Here is a 23,687-nt window from a genome sequence, read left to right on the forward strand (position 1 = left end):
TGCTCTGCTTTTTATTCCCATGACTTACTCATTCCATAACTGGAAATCTGTATCTCCCTGTCTCCTTCATCCATTTTGCCCAACTCCGCCCCTTGCCTGGTAATCATCAGTTTGTTTGTATTTATAATTCTGATTCTGCTTTTTGTTTATTGGTTTTTTTAGATTCCATATATGAGTGTAATCATATGGTATTTGTCTTTCTCAGTCTGACTTATTTCACTTAGTATGATACCCTCTAGGTCCGCCCATGTTGTCTTAAATGGTGCAAATCTCATCCTTTTTATGGCTGTGTAATATTCCATTGTGTTCCATTTTTTCCTTATCCATTTGTCTATTAATGGACACCTAGGTTTCTTCCATATCTTGGCTATTATAAATAATACTGTAATAAACATAGAGGTGTATATATCTTTTCAAGTTAGTGTTTTCATTTTTCCTGGGCAAATAAATACCCAACAGTGGAATTACTGGATCCTGTGGTATTTTTAATTTTTTGAGGCACTCCATACTATTTTCCACAGTGGATGCACCAAAGGAACAACAAGGGTTCCTTTTTCTCCACATCCTCGCCAACACTTGTTTCTTGTGATTTGATTTTAGCCATTCTGACAGGTGTGAAGTGATATCTCATTTTGATTTGCATTTTCCTGACAACGAGCAATGTTTGACCACGTTTTCTCATGTCTGTTGGCCATCTGGATGTCTTTGGAAAAATACTATTCTGGTCCTCTGACATTTTTAAATCAGATTATGTGCTGTTAGTTTTTTTGTTTTGTTTTGTTTTGTTTTGTTTTGTTTTGTTCTAGTGTTGAGTTAAGTTCTTTATATTTTGGATATTAACCCCTTATCAAATATGTCATTTGCAGATATCTTCCCCCATTTGGTACATCATCTTTGTTTTCTTTTTTTTTTTTTTTTTTTGTATATGTTTTCATTGGAGTTCGATTTGCCAACATAGAGCATAACACCCAGTGTTCATTCCATCAAGTGCCCCCCTCAGTGCCCATCACCCAGTCACCCCATCCCCCGCCCACCTCCCTTCCTACATCTTTTGTTTTTATTGGTGGTTTCCTTTGCTGTGCAAAAGCTTTTCATTTTTATTAAGTCCAGATAGTTTATTTTGGCTTTGGTTTTCTTTTTATATTGACCAGATAAATGTGGGTTTATTTCTAGGTTCTCTATTCTATTCAATTGATCTATGTATCTATTTTTGTGCCAGTACCATACTGTTTTGATTACTATAGCTTTGTAGTATAACTTGAAATCCAGAATTGTGTTACCTCTAGTTTTGTTCTTCTTTCTCAAGATTGTTTTGGCTGTGTGGGGTCTTCTGTGGTCTCATACAGATTTTAGTATTATTTGTTCTAGTTTTGTGAAAAATGCTGTTAGTATTTGGATAGGGATTGCATTGAATCTGTAGATCACTTTGAGGGGTATGGACATTTTGACAGTATTAATTATTCCAATCCATGAGCATGGAATATCTTTCCATTTGTTTGTGTCATCTTCAGTTTCTTTCATCAGTGTTTTAGTTTTCAGAGTGCAGATCTTTCACTTCTTTGGTTAAGTCTATTCCCAGGTATTTTATTCTTTCTAGTGTAGTCGTAATGTTGTTGTTGTTGTTGTTGTTTTATTTCTTTTTCCGTGACTTCATTGTTAGTGTATAGAAATGCTACCAATTTCTGGGTATTCATTTTTTATCCTGTCCCTTTATTTAATTTATCTATTATTCATTTCATGGTTAGTGTGTCCCAATATCTGAGGGCCTTACATTTTTTTTTCAATTCTATGACATCATATAGGGCAAGTAGTAGGAAAAAAAATGAAGTAATTTGTCTGACAGCATACAAATAATAGAGCAAGGATTGGAACCCACCACCAAACATATACTCATATTGCCATAATGCAAAGAAATGATGCATCCAGATCTGCACTGCAAATATTGCACTGGGCCACCCTGTACTATCCTTGATAACTCCTCACTAACATATATTTCTGGCTGCTTCTTGCTCTTGCATTTTTCCACTAGAAAAAAAAACTTTAACCCTCGGATTATGGCCCACTAGGTCCTACTTCCAGCTACTAAAGCATCCCTTGATGATATCCTTTCCCCCCAGCCTCCATCCTCCAGGGTCCCTTGACAAATCCTCTCCACATCTTATGAGAGCCATCCTGGAATCCCACCTTCCCACTAATCAGTTGCTAGGCCCATCCCAGGTAGATCTGACTCTGGGCTTCTCCCAGCATTGCCTGTCTGGCTGAACCATCCTACTCTTTGGCCTTCTCTATTCAAGAGCAGAACAGAACAAGATGTTTAGAGAACCCAAATGGAGAGGACAGACTTCCAAAGGCCTGGTCAGACAATCAATAATGGCCGGGGCTTTGACTGTCTAATGACAGAAATTCAGCAGGTGGAATAGCCTATAGCATATACTGTAGGGCTACAAAGTAGTTACTTCTGATGAAGGGAGGCAAAGGGACAAAAAGCCCATAGACGTGGCTGTCAGTTACTATCAGTGTTCTATTTTCCATGATTGTAGTATTATTTAAAATAAATTACTATGTTAATCAAAAGAGGGCCTTGCACATGAGCCAACAATGAAACTGTGTCATGGACCAAGGATTAGAATGAATCTAGTTTGTGCTCCTGGGTCAGATATGCCTCTATCTCAACAAGGCAAAAATTACTACTCAATTAATGAGTTCCCACAAGGAAAGTTGTTCTTAAGATATGACTGGAAAGGATCACAAGCAGAAGGAGAAGTTTCCCTGCAGTGCTGGTATGTTCTTTGTCTTTATCCGATGCTGGTTCCTTGGATAGGTTCACTTTCTGAAAAGTCCATGAACTATATACTCATGATATAACTGTCTGTGTGTATCATTTTTTTCAAAGAATTGAAAAAAACTTTTTTTAACTGCCCTACCTGTACATAAAATCCAGCGGACCCAATATGCATATATAAGAGCACCCCAGAACAAGACTGGAAGTACATATTGCCTTTTGGTGAATTCCTTCAGGAAATAGGCTAGAAGCCTGTGCCAAGCTGAGCCATATTGGAGCCCAAAGCAAAAGGAAAAATCAATAATATTGATTTGGGTTTTTTTTTAATTTTTATTTATTTATGATAGTCACAGAGAGAGAGAGAGAGAGAGGCAGAGACACAGGCAGAGGGAGAAGCAGGCTCCATGCACCGTGAGCCTGATGTGGGATTCGATCCCGGGTCTCCAGGATCACACCCTGGGCCAAAGGCAGGCGCCAAACCGCTGCGCCACCCAGGGATCCCTTGATTTGGGTTTTATTTAAATTTTTTGTATTTTGTTCATCATGGACTTTTTCCACCTTAATTTTTATTTTAGAAAAACATTCCATTAAAATGTTTTTTATCTTGATTACTGAACTTCTCGGCACCAATTTAAATTTTGTACCATCCTAGTCCCAGTCCCAGTGGTAACCAGAAACAGCTCATCATTGATTCTGGCTCATCAAAAACCCAAATTCCATCTTCCCCATGGAAATGTCCCACACAACCAAAAGCACAAAAATAACAACTCTGAAAATGACAGCTTCCTTAACAATAACATCAGCCTGTCCATTGATGTAGTCTATACATTACTTGCACATTAATTTCATTTATCCTCACAGTAAGCTTGATGAAGACATCAGTAATATCTCATTTGTAAGTAAAATGAGGCTTTGCCTTGGTAGGAAACTATCCTTTCCAAGATTATTTTGAGCAGGGACAGTGTATAAACTGATCTCTCTATAATTACCAGTGTCTAGGACAACGTCTTACAGTTCAAAGGGTCAGATTGCATGCCTCCAAATCCTGGATCCATCATTTCCTAGATGGCTGTGTGACCTTGAGTAAATTACTGAATTTTTCTAAGCTTCATTTTGTCATCTGCAATAGAAAGATAAGAATAATTAATTCCCTGTGAGGATTATATAAGATTATCCATACAATGTACTTAGCAATGTGTTTGGTACAGAGCAGGTACTTAATAAATGTTAACTATTTTTGCATGCAGTACAGACTTGGAAATACTCACAGAAAGGACCAACTGTCACGATAAACTTTTGGTTGGGGGCACCTTTCAACTGCCATCAAATCACCCTGAGATGGGAGCTTCCACTGGAATCTACTATCAGAAAAATTATCTGAATCCTGGAAATAGACAAAAGAGATTATTGAGGGTTTTTTCAGTGCAGTGCTGATCTTGACTTTCTATTTCCAGAGCTATTTTACAACTCTGTAAGGGCACAGGTTAACGTGTAGAATTTTGAATGGTGGAGATGCAAGTAATTTAAGGCCAGGAAGCAGATACCCCATAGATTGTGATGTATGGCCCTACTGGACTTGAACCCAGCAATTTGTGTGTGTGTGTGTAATATAATTATTCTATGTCAAATATATATATGTACATATATTAGATATTCTATATACTTATTATATTATTTGAGAATCTGGGGATATACACATAAATATGTGTATATATTATATATTTATTATTTATTATTATATACCATAATTATATATAGCATAGTATTTATTATATAACAATTGTATTTATATAACACATACTGTTATAACATAATTATGTCATATATATAATATACATACATATATAAATATATACATATATTATACATACATGTATTTTATACACACATGTGTGCATATATCCCAAGCTTTTCAAATGCTCTTTGGACAGGTTTCAACATATTACTGGTTCTTTAATTAATTAATGAGTTGAATAAAATCTTTGACATGTATTTCTTTTGTATTTGCATGAGTCTTTTTTTGTTGTTTTTAGAGTCATGATTTTTTTAATCTTTTGAAAAATATACTTTAATACCATACACAGAGACAAGGCTTCCTCTGGGGGCCCCAAAACAGTCCTTTAAGGAAGCCATGTGATTCCAGGCTGATCAGAAACATCCCAGCAACACATTTTAAATTGAACTGGCTCCCTGCCTCAGGCACAGACAGTGTGGGAGCTTTAGGACTTCACTCCCGAGCTCCACTGAGGATCTTTCCTCCCCGGTTTCCAAAGAGGGCTCCAGGTCCGAGCAAAGACTGGACCTGCCCCCTCTAGGGCTTACCAAGTATTTGGCAAAGTGCAGAGATAACATTCTGTGCAAATTTCCTCACATTGTTCTGCCTGGCTCTGAATGCTCCCAGATGGGATACTCTAGAGATAAATGACGGGAAAAGGATGGAGGACTTGGGTCTCCCCCTCCACACATCCCAGGCATTCCCATTATTACCTTCCAGCCACTCAGGATGAATGTGACCTTGTCTCACCTTCTTATTCTGCTACTTTCTGGCAACAGCTAGAATTAGAAAATCTCTTACCTCCTTTGGAATCCCAATGAAGATACTCTCCTACTGGAGTCAGAATAAAACCTTAGTGCTGCAGGATAGGGCTTGTGGTAATAGGCAACTGTCTCTGAGTGTTTCCTTTGTGGGGTGCAGCAGTGAGAATGAATGGGGGAGCCATATTCTGGTATCCTCTTCTCTCAGCCTTCAATCTGCTTCCAACCAGGACTTCCTAGTTTCCTTTCTGCTCCAACCCTATCCCCAGATCCCTTCCTAATTGCCAGAGAAAACTTCTGATCAAAGCAAAGAGAAAAAAAAGAACCATCATACCTTAGCCTTAATTTTTAAAAATCATTCACTCGGGATCCCTGGGTGGCGCAGCGGTTTGGCGCCTGCCTTTGGCCCAGGGCGCGATCCTGGAGACCCGGGATCGAATCCCACGTCAGGCTCCCAGTGCATGGAGCCTGCTTCTCCCTCTGCCTGTGTCTCTGCCTCTCTCTCTCTCTCTGTGACTATCATAAATAAATAAAAATTAAAATTAAAAAAAAAATCATTCACTCAACAGATATTTATTGAGTTCTTTGTACTTGCCAGATATTGTGCTAGGGGCTTGGGTCACAAGAAATCCCAGCTATTCCTGGAGTTTATATCCCGTGGGTAAGGAGGGAGATATAAATCCCTAAATAAATAATACCATTACAGATTGCCATGAGTGCTATGAACTAAATATCAGGGGTGTGGGGACATCTCCCCCAGATAGGGTTGTTGGGGAAGAGTTCTCCAAGAAAGAGATATTTGAGCTCAGGTGTAGACAATGAGGGAAAAGCTAGGCTGGGGAAAGTGTGGAGGGAGAGAATAGAGGGACCAGCAACCAGTGTCATGGTGTGTGAAGAGTCTGGTATGTGTGAGGAGTACTGAGGGCTAGCCAGTCCCCAAGATGGCCCCCAGTGAGTCTCATCTCCTAATACTCATGCCTTTATGCAACTCCCCCACACAGTGAGTTAAGCTGGTCTATGTGGCCAATGAAAAGTTGCAAAACTGAACGATTGTACCTTCCAAGCCTAGATCATGAAGGGCATTGCAGATTCTGTTATGCTCTCTTGGATCACTCAAGCAGCATTATGATATGAAGCGATCCACATGGCAAGGACCTGAGGCCTCCTTCAAAAAAGCAAAGTGAATCAGCCACCATGGAAGCAGGTGCTCCAGTCAAAACTCCAGATGACTGCAGCCTCATGAGACACCCTGAACCAAAGCCATCCAGCTACAACATTTCTCAGGTCCTTATCCACCGAAACTGTATAAAGTATTAAATGTTGATTGCTGTCATTTATGTGAGCCCTGGGTAATTGGTTACACAGCACTAGTTAACTAACATAGCCACCCAAATGTGGTGAGCCAGGCAGAGGGTGGTGGGAGATGAAGGCAGAACAGTTAACCATGGCCAGATCACATGGTGGCTGGGGGCTACAGTGAGAGTGTGGATTTTATTCTAATTTTGATGGAAATTTAAGGTATGTTTTACACAGAAGACCAGTGTGATCTAATTTGTGTTTCATAAACAGCATTGCATTATGGAGAATAGATTTTAAAGGGATAATAAAAGAAGCAAAGAGACCAATTGGGAAACTATAGCATTGCTCCAGGATGTTCAGAGAGATGAGGGTGGCTTGGACTGGGCAGGTGGCAGCAGAGACAGAGAGAAGGGGATCCATTCAAGATATATTCTGGAGGCAGAATTATAAGGACCTGTTGATAAACTGGATGCAGGAGATTAAGGAAAGGGAAGAATCAAGGCTGTATGAGTCAGGGTTCTCCAGAAAAACAGAACCAATGAGATAGATATGGACTTATAGATATAATGATATATAGAAAGAGAGTTATTATAAGGCATTGGCTCACATGGTTTTCGAGGCTAAGAGGTCCCACAATCTGCCATCTGTGAGCTGGAGGCCCAAAAAGCTGGATGTGTGGTTGGGAGCCCAGAGAGCTGCAGACCTGGTGAGTGGATTCCAGTCTGAATCTCAAGGCCTAGAAAGCAGGAGTGATGACAGCAGGAGGTCAGTGTCCCACTCAAGTACAAGGCACAGCACAGACTCAACCTTTCTCCACGTTCTGTAATATTCAGGCCTTCAGTGGACGAGATGGTGCCCACCCACATTGGGGAAAGCCATCTACTTTACTCAAGTCAACACTAACTCAAATGCTGATCACTTCTGGAAAAAACACCCTCATAGAAACACCCAGAAATAATGTTTAGCCAGATAATGTTGTATCCTGCAGCCCAGTCAGATTGAAACATAAACTTAACTATCACAAAGATGACACCCAGGTTTTCAGTTTGAGTAACTGGATGGAAGGTGGTGCCATTTACTGAAATGGAGGACACGCAGAGGAGTGGGTTTGGAGGTAACTGAATCAAAAGCAAAAGCGTAGCTCCTCTCCCAGTTTTGTTTTGTTGTTGTTGTTTTTTTTTTTTTTTTTACATTTGAGAGCCTTTGGTACCACATGGGTATAACTATACAGACATGACATTAGATACACCTTATCAGCTGAGTTTTATTCAGTAGCCTTCCTTCAGCTACTTGGACACTTGCACTGTTCAAGATCTGCTTGCCCTTTGCTCATCAACAGGCAGTTGATGCCACAGTCCAGAGTGACCACAGGGCTGTTTTGGCAATTGTACACTTAGCACACATTTCACTGAGTTTTCCCCCTCAGAATCCTGGGAGTCTGCTCATTTATAAAGGACACAATCTTGTCCCTTAAGCCTGGTGATATCAACCTCTCCAGAGAGTGTGGTGCTTGCTTCAGCAGCATATAGACTAAGATTGGAACAACACAGAGATAGATCAGTATGGCCCTTGCACAAGAATGACATGTAACCTCTCCAGAGAGTATAGTATGATTCTTTGCTTTAATTGATTTCTTTTGCCCCTACTGTTCTGTTTGAATTTCTTTATTTGTTTGCACTAAAGATTGATTTGTTTAAAATTGGATATCATAAGCATAATTCAAAAGCAAAGTCTTAATTATGCTCTGTATAACAGATTAATGAAAACAAGTAAATAGTCATATTATAGAGAGTTATTGATGAAGGGCAATGCTTTGTCAGGCTAAATTAACAAATGAAGTAATGCCATACATTTTAATGGGATTTGGTGGTTGTGCTGTATTATTTGCTTTTGTTTTGTTTTTTAGCAGAATAGAGGTCAATCTGAGGGCATGCAATGAAAATATTTCTTCCCCACTAAAAGTAGTAGTGTGTTTCAACTCCGGATGATGTGCCCTATTATGAGGGATTTCAGAATAGAATTGCTCTTACCAAGTGGAGAACTGTGTTGGTTGTCAGAGGGTCTCAGTACAGGCAGCCCCTGGGTCAGGTCCTAAGGTCTGTCCCACCCTTCCTGACAGCACTCAGCCCGGCTGCTCTCCCCACTGCCTATTGAAGATGCCAGGCTAAATCTCACAACGTCAAGTCTCATAACAGCTATGCCTTGTTAGCCATGACTCCAACTCTGTCCCCACACTGTAAGTTCCAAGGAGCTTAGTGGCAACGAGTGAAGCTTATTACAATGGATCTCCCCAAGGACTTAGCACAGTGTCAGTAAATGCTGGCTGTTTCACTCAAAAGAAAGAGAGGGAAAGTTACATATATGAATGCAAATATAGATATGGATGATACACATACTTATGAATGGAAAAAAGACCAAAGAAAGTAAAATGAACCATTGGCAAAGGTTACGTCTGTGAAATAGGATGGCACTTGATTTTTTTTTTTTTTTTTTTTTTTTTGCTTTTCAGTATTTTCTACAATAAACATTTGTTCATTTAACAAATACTTTTTGTATGCTTACCACATTAGGCATTGTACTAGGCCCTGGGGGATATAAAGATGGAATAGACACAAAATACTTCATGTAAGCATGTCTGAAGGTAGTCTTTGGAAGTAGGGTAAGCTTTCCATAGGAAGTAACATTTCCATCAAACCTGGAAGACAAGAACTGCTATTACTTTTACAAGCATGTTAAAACTAAGGGTTTAAAAATTAGTATTGGCTGTTATTAGATGAATGGAATTGAACATGGAATGTGAATAATGAATGAATGCATGCATATATGAAAAATGAATATAAAATTTTCAAAAATCAGAAAAATCAAATGACTGTCCACTTACCACCAATTTGAGGATAAATCACAAGTTGGAAAACAATTGCCCAACTTTTAGCCCAGAGTCGTTCCTTCAGGTCCTTCCTACTCAAAAAGTGTGGTCCAAGGACCAGGGGCATCAGCATCACCCAGAACTTTTAGAAATTTAGAATCTCAGGCCCTAGCCCAAACCCACTGAATCAGAATCAGCATTTTAACCAGAACACAAATGAACTGTAGACACACTGAAGCTTGTGAAGGGTTGGCTTGTCATTCCCAGTCTCAAGTGCACATTAAAATCATCCTGGAGCTTATACAAATTTAATTGCCCAGGGTGGCTTGGTGTTTACACACACAAGTCCTGAGTCTCATTTCCAGTTTCTCTCATTTATTAACCATGTGGCCTTAGGCCAGGTGCATGGCACCTTGGTTTCTCCAATTACGCGGTAGCCAGCTACCTGGTTCCCAGGGCTTCCTGTCTCCGGGTATTTACGCTCTTCTACAACCCACTCCCCTGAAGTGTGGGCTAGGCTTCATATCTTGCTTCTAATGAAAAGAATCCAGCAAGAGTGATAGGATGTCATCTCCAACTTTAGGTAACAAAAGCTCCCATCTTGCTCATGCACTCACTCGGACGAAGCAAGTTGCCATATTATGAGCTGCCCACATGGCAAGGGACTGGGGCCCTGAGTCTGACAGCCACAGCAAACCGAATCCTGTCAAAAGCCACATGACCTAGTTCAAAAGTGAATTCTTCCTAATCAAGCCTTGAGGCCACAGCAGCCCTGGCCAACACCTTGATCACTGACTTACGAGAGATGCTGAGCCCGAGGACCAACCAAGCCACAAGTGGCTGCTGGATCCACAGAAACTGTGAGAAAATAAATAAATTTTGTTGCCATGAAATTTTAGCAACACATAGATAACTCAAATAACCTATAAAATGGTAATGATGTAGCACTCATTGATAGAGTTTTTGCTAGATTAAATAATTTCCAAGAAGTGCTTAGAACAGGGCCTGGTGTATAATAAATATGATTTACACTTTGCTATTAGGTATCATTAGAAAGCACTGATGCCCTGAGTACCTACTGAAGGATGTAAGCACTTTCTCTATCACTAAATGGCCCTAGTCCCCTCTGCTTTCTAAAAGTTTCCTTCTCTACTTTACTTGTCATTTAACTGTCCCTCCAAGTTGGTGTCACTGGGTCTGGCAGTTTTTCCTAACCCCAGTAATAACTAAGTAAATAAACTGTGTCTAATCTGCGATAGTCTGGGAAACCTGACAAATAAATGTGTTATTATTGTGCCTAAACCAAAAGTAAAGAGGCTCTGATTTAGTATCGGAAAAAGTTTTCCCATGATACAATTAAAGCCTTTTGGTTTGGTTTGTGTGTGTGTGTGTGTGTGTGTGTGTGTGTGTGTGTGTGTTTTAATCCAAAGTGTTTGCTACCATCTTTTTTGATGCCCAAAGACCCTGTTGTTTCAGTTTCTCAGCTATGTCATGGTCGGTGAGGCCACCAGATTTAGGAGACGTCCTCTCCTGTCTGCTGTGAGATGAGTACATTCTACACCAATGATGTCATTCATTGCATCTCTGATTCTCATCATGCCTAGGCTCACTTTCTCTTAGCCCCATCCAGAATGTGTTGATTTCAGTCAAACAACACCATTTGTTTGTAGTGCCTCAGTTTAATGAAATTTAATTGCTGCCATTTGCTGTCAAGAGTCCTAATTTGTGCACAGGGTTTAAGGGAGATGTGTTAGACAAGCCTCATCTGAGATCTGGAGAGTAAGTCGCATGCAAGTGCATGCGGGAGGAGAGAGAGGGCTGGAAGATGGTTTAAGGCGAAAGGAACAACTTGCATGGGTTTTTCGAGATGAAAGAAGTAAGGCAAGTCCGAGGGCCAGGAACAACCCAACGTGGCTGGAGTGCAATGCAGGAGGCAGAAAGTGCACTAGATATGAGAGGGACCAAAGCACACGGCCCTCACATACTGGCTAGGAATGTAGGCTTCGGTCTGAGGGTATCGGCATGACACTGAAGGGCATTATGACAGAGGTTGGCAAACTGTAGCTCTGAACCAAATCTGCCCTCCACCCATTTTGGTAAATACATTTTTACTGAAATAAAGCCATAGCCACTCATGTACACAGGATGTGTGTTCCTTTCACACTACAAACACAGTTGAGCAGCCATAACTGAGACAGCCCAGCCTGCAAAGACTAAGTTATGTACCATCTGATTCTTTACAGAATTTGCCAGTCCCTGTTTTAATCTAATGGGTTCTATGCTCAGACCTGCCTTCTGCACAGATTCTGGGTGCTGATCTAGAATGTGCTGACACGGGGGTGGATCTGCTGCTACACTTCCCTTCTTTGTACCTCAGCAGGCGCTAGCACACAATGAACTGTCCTCGTGTAAGAAAGATTAGGGGGAGGGCGAGGAGGAGGTTCATGGTTTGCATGGTCCACAGAGAGGTAAATTAGAGTCTACAGGAGCTGGTTACATTTTTAATAAACAAAGAGCATTTTGGAGAACAAGAGAGACAAAATAGAAATATGTTGTTTTCCTTTTGTTGATACATCAGAAAATATGGTGGCAAGTTAAGTACAAAAAAATCTAGAGCGGGTTAGTAGTTTAAAACAAAACAAAAACCAAAAAGCCATCCCCTTACCCCACCCCCAGGCCTGACGTCTATGTGTGCAAACACTCTCTCCTCGCGGATGGTCTCTAAGGCAGTACAAACCTGGGGGCGCTGTTCTGCAATCCAAGGAAGGAAAGTCCCAACCATGTGAGAAAAGACCCCACAGGTCCCAAATGCACAGTTGCTCAGGTTGCACCCCCGCTCGGGTTGACTTGGGAGCAGTGTTTGCTAAGAAAACAATTGTTATTCTCTAACTTTGGTTGGGAGTGGGGGGGGCGAGCTAGAAAACATGAAGCCAAGGGCAGTTGTTTCTCCAGGACAGCTGGCAGAGACCCAAAGTACAAAGTTGTCTACAAACTCTCGAATCAGTGTGAGACTTGAAAGAAAACTATGTGCTGGCAAAGTGGGCTGGCCCGCCTTGCCAGAGCGGAATTGAAACCATACCTCTACCTCATGCAGACATCACCCAGTGGAAGGATGTTCTTATAAATCCCAGCCTGGAGACCATCTCATCTGCAGCCCCTCCCTGTTCCCTTTCTCTTTCACTCCTCAAACCAGAAGAACTTAATAAAAACAGAAGGAACACATCTCTCCAGAGCTTCTCTGAGCTGAAAGAAGTAGAGAAATAAAAATACACAGGATGGGGCACTTGAGTAGCTCAGTCGGTTGAGCGTCTGCCTTCCGCTAGGGTCATGATCCCAGGGTCCTGGGATGGAGCCCTACGTGAGGCTCTTTGCTCAGCAGAGAGTCTGCTTCTCCCTCTCCCAGTCCTCCTGCTTGTGCTCTTGTGTGCTCTCTCCTTTCTCTCTCTCTCTCTCTCTGTCAAATAAATAAATAAAATCTTTTTAAAAAAATACACAGAGGATGAATATAACCTCTGTGCTCATTTCTGATTGGCTTCCAGGGGACTCCGCCATTGTGGCCTATTTGATCAGGGCCACAGTGTGCGATGCAAACCCATGGGCATGGGGGTAGGGCTCCACAGTGCCTGCAGCACCACGAGGCCCTGATCTAGCTGCCTTTACCTGAGCCACTCTTCCTGGTTTCTAGCACACGAATTCCACGCGGATTTATGAAAATCTGACCTCAGTCCAGAGAAACTCTCAAATTAGCCCAGAGAGAACACAAATAATTACACCCTGGATTACTATACTTGCATTGAAAACCAAAAATGCATCACAGCCACGGAAGTAGAGAAAACATTTTTCTTGTCTGGGATAGACTCCATTGTTTCTACTGTTTCCTGAATCTGGCTGGGCATTCAGGGTTCTCCATAATTTGACACAACTCTCTCTCCACTTTCTCCCTGTCACTCCCTTACACAAACACTGTCACACAGATTTTGTCCTTCATTCATGCCACAGAGACCCCAGCTCCCATCTTTGCTCTGGCTTGCATGTACATTAACCTCAGCCGGTCCCTCCACATCTTCCTGATACTTCAGCAAAAAGCAGGAAGCACCAATGTATCTACAAAGAGGTAGTGTTCCTCCACAAAGCCCATTTTTCAATCCATCTCAGAGCCAGGAATTTCATTTGGTAAATACAGGGGAGTATTTTTGGCCAAAGCATTTTTGCCTCCTGCACTGTCTCAAAGGGAACATGATGTTAAGTCTTCTTCAGAGTCCAATGATATTGCTAGAAATTGGTGGTCTTTTCTATATATTTTATCTTCTTCCTGGTAGTATCATTTTGCTACAAGTTACCAAAAGAAGGGAATTTTTTCAAAAAATGTTGCTGCAAACAAGACTGAAGTCTGTATTTTAGTTCACTCCAAAGTGAAAGCATAAATTGACTTACTACCTAAAAATTTAATCTTAATTGGGAAGATTCAGGTGATGAGCTATGTGGATTGTCTCTATAAAAAGAAAAATAGAGTCCAGAAAATTTGTCAACATATATGTGTTTGTCAGACTGAACTTTCTGTAAAAATTAACATTCCATTTAATGTTCTGATTAAAGTTCAACCAAAAAAAAAAAACTAGAATAAATTATAACATTAGCTCTTATCAGATTAGCAACAATAAAGGTCAATAATGAATATTACTTTAAGCAAGAACCTAGCACTCCTTCAGTGGCCATTTGAAAGCATTGCTCCCTCCCTCCTTCTTGAAATGTACTCTTCTCCTAACTTCAACCCCCTAGTGTTCCTACTTCTCCTCTGGCTTCTTTTTATTTTACTTTTAGGCTCATCCACTTCTACCCAACCATTAAATAATGGAGATCTTTAAGAATCCACTCTGGGCCCTCTTTTTTCCTTCCCCTGTGTATTTTCCCTTGAGGTGATGGCGTACATGCTCCAAGGTACAGATGATATCTCTAAATTGATAGCACTTGTAGTGGATTGAATAGTAGTCCAAAAGGGTAAGTCCAATCCTACACAGTATCTATAATGTGACCTTATTTGGAAATAGATTCTTTGCAAATATGATCAAGGTAAAGATTTCAAGATGAGATCATCCTGTATTTAATTTGGACCCTAAATCCAATGATGGGTGACCTTGTAAGTAACAGAAAAGGAGAAGATACAGAGCCACCCAGAGAGGAGAGCCATGTGAAGACAGATTGTAGTCATGCAGCCCTAAGCCAAGAATTGCCAGCAGCTACCGGAAGCTAGAAGAGAAACATGAATTAGATTCTCCCTCGGAGGTTCCAGAGGGAACCAACTCTGCCAACACCTTGATTTTGGACTTCTGGCCTCCAGAACTATGAGAGAATACATTTCTGTTGTTTGAGCAGCCAGATTTGTGGTAATTTGTTACAGCAGCCCTAAAAACTAATAGAGTGCCCAAATATGTGGCTAAGTTCTCTGGCCTCACCCTGAATTCCAGACAAATATCTGTACCTGCCAACTTTATGTCTCAGAAGAACCTGGACTCAATGTGTCCCTGATGTAATCCAACATCTTATCCACCTGTCTGAGCCAGGGCTCTCCAGAGAAATAGAACCAACAGGATATACAGTTGACCCTTGAACAACATGGATTTGAACCACATGGGTCTACTTATATGTGGATCTTTTTAATAAATACAGTACTATAAATGTACTTTTCTTCCTTATGATTTTCATGATAACATCTGCTTTTCATGTCTTCTGCCCATTTTTTGACTGAATTTTTTTTTGTTTTTTGGATGTTGAGTTTGATAAGTTCTTTTTTTAAGATTTTATTTATTTATTCATGAGAGACACAGAGACAGAGAGAGAGGCAGAGACACAGGCAGAGGGAGAAGCAGGCTTCATGCAAGGAGCCTGATGTGGGACTCAATCCTGGGTCTCCAGGATCATGCCCTGGGCTGAAGACGGCGCTAAACTGCTGGGCCACCAGGGCTGCTGAGTTTGATAAGTTCTTTGTAGATCTTGGATACTAGCCCTTTATCTGATATGTCATTTGCAAATATCTTCTCCCATTCTGTGGGTTGTCTTTTAATTTTGTTGACTGTTTCCTTTGCTGTGCAAAAGCTATTTATGTTGATGAAGTCCCAATAGCTCATTTTTGCTTTTGTTTCCCTTGTCTTTGGAGATGTGTCAAATAAGAAGTTGTTGTGGCCAAGGTAAAAGAGATTGCTGCCTGCGCTCTCCTCTAGGATTTTGATGGATTTCTGTCTCAAATTTAGGTCTTTCATCCATCTTGAGTTTATCTTTGTGTATGGTATAAGAGAATGGTCCAATTTCATTCTTCCACATGTTGCTGTCCAATTCTACCCCTGAAACAAATAGTACAGTATTTGTTAACTAAATTGAATTTAAACTAAAAATCTAGAAATCTTTAAAAATAACATCTGCTTTTCTATAGCTTACTTTATTGTAAGAAGACAGTATAGAATATGTATAACATACAAAATATGTGTTAATCAACTGTTTATTTTATTGGCAAGGCTTCTAGTCAACAGTAAGCTATTAGTAAATAAATTTTGGAGAAGAACTAAAAGTTATACATGAAAATAAATAAATAAATAAAATAAAAGTTATACATGGATTTTTTACTGCCCAAGAGGTTGGCACCCCGACCCTGAATTTTTCAAGGGTCAACTGTATATAGATATACATGAGTAGGTTTATTATAGGAATTGCCCACCCACCCCCACCCCACCCCCCATAGTTATGGAGGCCAAGAAGTTCCACAACCTGTTGTCTGCAAGCTGGAGAACCAAGAAAGCTGGTGGTATAATTCAGCCTGAGGCCAAAGGCCTAAGAACTAGAGAAGGAGGACCCGGGGGGAAAACCGGTATATAAGTGCCAGAGTCTGAAGACCTGAGAGCCAGGAGCTTCAATGTTCAAGGTCAGGAGAAGATGAACATCCCAGTTCAAGAAGAGAGAGGGAATTTGCCCTTCCGTTGCCTTTTTATTCCATTCAAGCTCCAAACAGATTGGATAGTGCCCATCCACCTTGGTGAAGACAGATCTCTTTATTCAACCTACTGAATCAAATGCTAATATCTTTCAGAAACACCTTCACAGACATGCTTAAAAATAATGCCTTGCCAGCTATCTGGGCATCCCTTAGCCCAGGCAGGATGGCGCACAAAATTAACCATCACAAGTCCACCCCTTGCAACTTGACACCTATATGTATCTCCTTAAACAAAATAAAGACATTAACAAGGTCATAATTCTGTCTAACAGGACTCAAGTGTCCTATGTAGCCACAAATGCACTAACCCCTTCCCCGGAAGAGAAGGTAACTGATGTTTACTCTTTTTTTGACATCCTATAAACTTAAATTAGTATGGTTTAAATTTAAGTTAAATTTACTTAAATACTATGATATAAAGTCAGTGTATCTTATGTTACATGATGAGGGAGCAAGAGAGGAAAGAAATCAAAGATATTACTTAATATATGTACATAGACATAAAATAAGGAGGAAACATGCCAATTACAGTCCTTATATTTATAACTACCTTCTTCTACTATCCATTCTGTATCCCCTTTGCCTTCAGCAAGTACCTCAGCTGGTTGTAGTTCTTTACCTGGTTGGATGACACAAAGCTTCGTTCTTGAAGGATCTGAGCCATTACTAGTGCTGTCTGAATTGGGTTGTAGTTTTCCACTGACCTTAACTTAATCACAAGACATAGTGAGACTAGGAGATACCTTAAGGGATCTTCTGTATTCCAAACATATCCTCCTTACTTTTCCTGTGGAAGAGTAACCCAACCTCCCCTTGGTAATTGGGATCAACCACCAATCAGCACAGTAATTCTCTTTCTTGACTGTTGATTCAGAGGCACTGGGTAGGAGTCCAAAGTGGCCAGGTGGCAATTATAACTTCCAGTTCAGTGGGGTCATTGTTGTGTCTCTTGGTGGAACTAAGTCCTCTAGGCCAGCAGAACATAAAGTCACAGGAAAAAGGGAGACAAAATTTTGCTCATTTCAGTGCTCCTACAGGAGATCAGGCCCACCTAGAGGCTCTGAGGGAATTCAAATCCCTAAGCTGATCCTTTCCTATCACTACTTTGTCAATGACATTAGGAACAATCAACCAACATTATTATATTCCTCAGTTTCCTGTAAATGTTTGAAAGTATCATGTACAGAGGCCCTACCTACTAATACCATCACCTTCAGAGGTTAGGATTTCAACATATAAATGGGGGAGGTAGGTAGGGGGGCCAGAATATGAAAACAGTAGCACTGCCACAATTTAGTGTCCTTCTGTGTCCTCAACTCTGTGGGCAGTGCCAATATCAATCCAGTTCCATAAGCCAGTTCTCTGAATGTCACCAATGACACTGCCCTCAATCATGTCCCTGTAATCAATCTCCAAACCCACGCAATTTTATACCCTACCTATCTCTTGAGTATACACATTTATGTCTGGTTTTACTGCCACCACCTCAGTCCAGTGAGCCATCAGTTCTCACCTGGACCACTGAAGCAATCTTCTAACTCATCTCCCTGCATCAAGTCCTATCCTACAATTTACTCACAGCCCAGCAGCTAAAGTAATCTCCTCAAAACATAAATCAGGTCACATCATGGTCTTGCCACAACCTCTCAAAGGCCTCATATGTTCCAGTTCTCACCTCAGCCTACAAAGCCTGGCCTGGCCCCCAACTACTTTTCCAGCCATATCTCATACCATTTTCCCCTAGCTCCCTGAGCTCCTGCTAAATCAGCAATTTTTTCTAGAAACTTCCATACACAGCAGTTAAGAGACTGTGTAGCAAACACTCCTACATTCAAATCCTGCTTTGTCCTGTTCTAGTAGTGTGACTTGGAGCAACTTACTTAATCTTTGTGTGTGTGTGTGTGTGTGTGTGTGTGTGTGTGTGTGTGGTGAGGCAGGAGGAGAGGTGGAGGGGATAGTCTGTTTCTTCATTTGGAAAATGGTGATAACAGTAAATCAGAATTTATAAAGCTGCTGTAAGTATGAAGTGACCAAATTCATATAAGTCATATAGCATAGCATCAGGTACATTCTTTTTTTTCAAGACAGGAAGATAGAGTGAGTAGTGGGGGAAGAGGCAGAGGGAAAGTGAGGGAGAAAGAATCCCAAGCAGACTCCCTGCTGAGGGCAGAGCTCAACAAGGGGCTTGATCCCTCAACCCTGAGATCATGACCTGAGCTGAAATCAAGAGTTGGATGCTTAACCAACCAAGCCACCCAGGTGCCCCTCCCATTCATCCTTCAAACATTACCTTCAAGAAGCCTTCACCAACTACCAGCTTGGCCTGGGATCCCCTGTTATAGGACTACATGGCCTATACTCATCCCTAGCTCTTATTATACTAAGTGCTAAGTTTTACCACTTACAACTCCTCCCTTACCAAAGCAATCCTTTATCCAATGACAAAAACATGCAAACCTGGAATTCCTTCTTATGGGACTTTTTTTTAATGACCATCTGTTTGTTTGGGTTTTTTTTTTTTTTTTGGATGGTATAATAAATACATTGAGAGAAATTTGCAAAGTGAGTGGCAATGCAGTGATTCATTCAGCAGGTGATGGCGGGTTGCAGCAGCTATGATGTTGCATCACAAATAATGTCATATCAGTTCCCTCTTCACCATGTAAACAGATGGTGTGGGTCATAATGACAGATAAAAAATAATCCCCTAAAGTACTTCTCTATAATAATCTCATAGTGGGCTATAGGTGACTTACCAATGGACAAGAGACAGTACAGATGTACTGAGAGAGTAATTTGAAAATACAAGGCAAATGCAAATACAGAATATGAATATTATGTTCAAGAGCTTTAAATATCCTCTCCTTAAGATCTTCAGAGACTCCCATCAGCAGATTTTCCTCCAAACTATACTTTCAGCAGAATGTGTAAAAACCAAGGACACTGACAACAAAATGGCAATAATGTTAGACTCTCCCTGCCAGCAATGACTGTTTTTATTTCTGTATCCCCAACATTTAGTTTAGAGTCAGTATCATGGTAAATGTTCAACAAGTGTTTATTGGTAGAATGACTGGATGTTTTCAGATACTGATTAACGACACAACTGTTCTGTACACAGAGCCCACAAGAAGTATTGCTCACAAGTATTTTAACCTGAAGACACCAATCAACATGTAATACTATTCCTATGTGGTGGTTTGGGCTCCCAGAAGCCAAACTCCCTGATTTCCTCTGGGGTGTCTCTCCCCCTCCACTCTCACTCTTTATGTACCCCTGGAACATGAAAGTGAGTATCCATCTCTGGCTACAATATCAGACGTGTGACCCAAACCTGGCCAATCGAAACATCATACTCTCCTGGGATGTGATGACTCACTCACTGGTTCAGAGATGGGCATGTGATCCAAGCTGTGGCAATTAGTCCAATAAGAGATCATCCTGAGACTTTGGTTTAGACAACCAAGAAAGAGTTACTGAGAGCTACACTCTTTTCCACTGGTTTTGGGTAAGTAAAGTTGCAAGACAGGAATGGCCTGAGGCCTGAAGGTTTCTGGCAGTTAAGTGAACCCAGAAGAAGAATAACCAAAAGGAGAAAAACCAGGTTTTAGTAATATTTTTGGAGCCCCTAGGTCTAGCTGTACCTGAACTCACCTTGCTCCAGGATTTTTGCCTTGTGACCCAACAGTGGTTTTCTTCACTTAAACTAGCTTGAGTTGGATTTTCTGCCACTTGCAGCAAAGAAGGCCATGACTAAAACTCTCTTCTGAACATATATGAATTTTTTGATGTTCAGAAGCTGAGAACTCCAACTTTATACTGAGCAGTTAATGATGCAGGTCTCAGGACACTGTAGTAGGAGTTACAAGCTTACAAAGGTGACGTGAAAATCCAGACGGTTGTACAATACAAGAGCTACAGTGATGTCTGTGAAAGTTTCCAAGGACTCAAACAGTTAAATGTATCTGAAATTCAAACATTCTTGGAGTGAACTCACATTTAACTGGAATTGAGAATGCATACAGTTGCCCCTGTTTCCATTGTAACACCAAATTAGTCCTTATTCATTGGCCTTATTTATTTTCACTCACTTACTGCCATTAGATATTTGTCCTGGCATTTTAGTCAGGAAGACGTTAGCTGGGCCTAATTGCTCAGACTGTATTTAACAGACGGCCTGTGCTATCAGATAGCTCTGGAAAGAAAACAATAGCAGGCTTAACATGCAACTCGAGGAATGCCAGGTATGTAGTCATAAAATCGAATCATTTCAGAGCCTTAGATGAGCTGCTAATCGTCTCTGTGGCCTGAAACGTTAAGTGCCGCCAGAGCCAGCTAATGAAAGGCTAAACTCATTTCCAACTGCTAAAAGGTATTTTTGAAAAGATAAAAATCATGACTCTCATACAAATATAAAATGAACACGTCAAAGATTCTATGTGATTCATCAATTAATGAGGGCAGCCTAAGGTGCTAAACTGGTTCAAAGGAGAAGTCAAAGAGCAGACACATATGCAGACAATCATAAGTGCTGACTGCATTTCAGAAATGCTTAGATGCATTTGCTAAGAGATGCAATGCTGGTTTCCTCCACCAGACATTCATTTGTACTGAATGTGGACAAGAATCTTTTACATTACTATGGGGTTTTTTTCAACTTGCAGAGTTAAAGGTGCAGATACAATTAAGGAACTCAAACTTAAGAACTGGATAGTGCCCAGTATTCCATAGGATACTCAGGAATCCCTCCCTCACTTCACCAAAGATTTGTGCAATTTTTCCTCTCAGTATAGGACATTTTCACTAAACTAATATATATGACACATGTTTCTGAGCATTTTTGTGATTTTTGAAAAACCTCCCTGAGCCTCAGCTTCCTCTCTTGAAAAAAGGAAATTGTAATATTCATTTTGTAGAGAGTGGTAAAGATGAAGTGCAATCGTGTCTGGGAAATGCCCTAGAACCTCACTAGATACCCAGCATCTAGCGGCGTTGGGAAGAATTTGGGCTTCCATAGAGAACTATGCACAGTCTAGAGCATATCCTTCTGGGTCATTGGATTCTGATTCTACGGGGGCTCTGCAGCTTTCATTGCCTTTGAGTTTTTCTATGGCCCTGTAAAATGTAGATAACCAATAGCAATGCAAGTAATTTTTGCCTATAGACATGCAAACAAATTCTGTCCCATGGAGGGATAACCAAATCCTCTCTTTAAAAAGCCACTTCTGCAGCCAGTTGCAAAATTCATTTCATTATTTCTAATCTGTCAAAGTGTCTGCATTCTAACTTCTCCTTTAAAGCAATAATAACATCCATCAAAAGCTGCCTTCCCAAATGTCACCAACACAACGTCATGAGAAGACGAAGCTGAATTTATTGCTTACTACAGTAAAGGAGATTACCACCTGGCAAAACTGTGGCAGGGTCTCTGAAGAAGGAAGGGAAAGTCAGCATTTATTAAGAATTGGAGTTAGATATAAAGGGGGTTGTCAAAACAAGGGTCTGATTAGTATTGGGAAAGGTGGTGGAACAGAAGTCCAGGATTGGTGGACATAGCAAAGTGAGGACCTCAAAGCAAAAGATTTGAAGAATCTTCAGGAAGTTCTGTAATGAACAGTCAGAGTATTTCTGGGCAGCAAATTCCTGGAAGAGTAAAGTCATGTTTATGAAGACTGAGGAAGAGCCCAAAACCAGGTTAATGTAAAGAGTAAAGTGTGGTTTTGTTCTCAATGCCCATGCTGGGTTTAAGGGTAGGCAGATCAGTTCTCAGCACCTCCTGAGGACATTCTTCAGCCTGCACTGAAGAATAGATCATTAATATCTAGGGGTGTAATAACCCAGATCGTTGCAACTGCTCTTTGAGGTGTCATAACTGCATTTCAAAATTCCATCAATAGTTCTACTCAACTTTCCCGTAGTGGTTGTTTCAATCTCCAAAACTGTCAGATTTTCCAGTTCTTTCTGCTGGCCTTTTGCTATATCATTTGCTGGGTTAATGGCTGAACAACATTTACAATTCTATAGATCACTCAGAACACAGATGAGTACTAACTGAAGTGATTATGATCAGAGTTCACTGTCCATTTCTGGTATTTATTTATTTATTTATTTATTTATTTATTTATTTATTTATAAAGAGAAAGCCCGTGCACTTGAAAGTAAGTAGGAAGAGGGGCAGAAGGAAACAATCTTTAAGCAGACTCCTTGCTGAGCACAGAGCCCAATGTGGGGCTCGATCCTATGACTCATGAGATCATGACCTAAGCAGAAACCAAGCTGCTCAATTGACTGAGCCACTTATCATCCACTTCTGAGCCAGGACACCCAGATTAAGCTAAGAGAACAATCTACCTCCCAGTATGAAAATCCACAGAACCAGTTATGGAATCTTTAACCAAATTACCTAAATAACTGATTTCCTTGTTTACTTCTCAGATATTTTTAGTAGCATTAAAGATCCAAGAGAAGTCTGCAGGAATCTAAGTATGATATTCTTCCTCTAAAACAGAATACATTCCTCCTTGAGGCAGCTTTGTTCTAAACAACCGCAAGTGCAATTTCATAATCCTCTTAAAGGAGGAGATCTATGATGTAGGGGGAAACAAACTTTTCCTCCACTCTTTTAGGTTCAGTAAGGGGGCCTGCTAATTAAACTGACAAAAGACAAATTAACAAGAGAAAAAGCATACCAATGTGGTTTGATATTAGTATATCTATTTTTCCATGCGTGGAGGTCTTCATAGAAAAGAAATGAAAGGGACACCTGGGTGGCTCAGTGGTTTAGAGCCTGCCTCCGGCCCAGGGCGTGATCCTAGAGTCCTGGGATCAAGTCCCACATGGGGTTCACTGCATGAAGTCTGCTTCTCCCTCTGCCTGTGTCTCTGCATCTCTCTCTCTCTCTCTCTCTCTCTTTCTCTCTCATGAATAAATAAATAATCTTTAAAAAAGAAAGAAAAGAAAGAAAAGGAAGGAAGAAAGAAAGAAAGAAAGAAAGAAAGAAAGAAAGAGAAAAAAGAGAGAAAGAAAGAGAGAAAGAAGAAAGAAAGAAAGAAAGAAAGAAAAAAAGAAAGAAAGAAAGAAAGAAAGAAAGAAAGAAAGAAAGAAAGAAAGAAAGAAAAGAAGTGAAGACCTTAAAAAAAGTGGTTAGACCTGAGAGCTTATATACCCTCTTAACAAAAGGTGATAAATTATGGGGAAGTGACAGGACAAAGGAAAGGGGG

General features: G+C 40.6%; 1 protein-coding gene and 1 non-coding gene across 3 annotated transcripts in view; one reads left to right on the plus strand and one right to left on the minus strand.

Annotated features, from left to right (window-relative positions):
- Positions 1–3,134: 3,134 nt before the first annotated feature.
- Positions 3,135–23,687, minus strand: part of LOC144323023 (uncharacterized) — a 45,609-nt gene continuing 25,056 nt past the window's right edge. The window contains exons 3-6 of one of the 2 annotated variants that reach the window (XM_077913206.1): positions 9,179–9,311; positions 7,224–7,352; positions 4,051–4,166; positions 3,135–3,902 (exon numbers count right to left, since the gene is read on the minus strand). In XM_077913206.1, the coding sequence (XP_077769332.1) occupies positions 3,899–3,902; positions 4,051–4,166; positions 7,224–7,352; positions 9,179–9,241 (312 nt within the window). In that variant the 5' untranslated portion in view covers positions 9,242–9,311 and the 3' untranslated portion in view covers positions 3,135–3,898. Of the gene's footprint in view, positions 3,903–4,050; positions 4,167–7,223; positions 7,353–9,178; positions 9,312–14,704; positions 15,821–23,687 lie in introns of those variants that run through there. The other variant, XR_013388581.1, reaches the window with a different exon arrangement.
- Positions 8,123–8,234, plus strand: LOC144324464 (U6 spliceosomal RNA). The gene has a single exon (XR_013389970.1). It is a non-coding gene; the product is annotated as a U6 spliceosomal RNA (small nuclear RNA).

This window comes from Canis aureus, chromosome 11 (genome assembly GCF_053574225.1).
Source record: "Canis aureus isolate CA01 chromosome 11, VMU_Caureus_v.1.0, whole genome shotgun sequence".
Taxonomy (NCBI): Eukaryota; Metazoa; Chordata; class Mammalia; order Carnivora; family Canidae; genus Canis; species Canis aureus.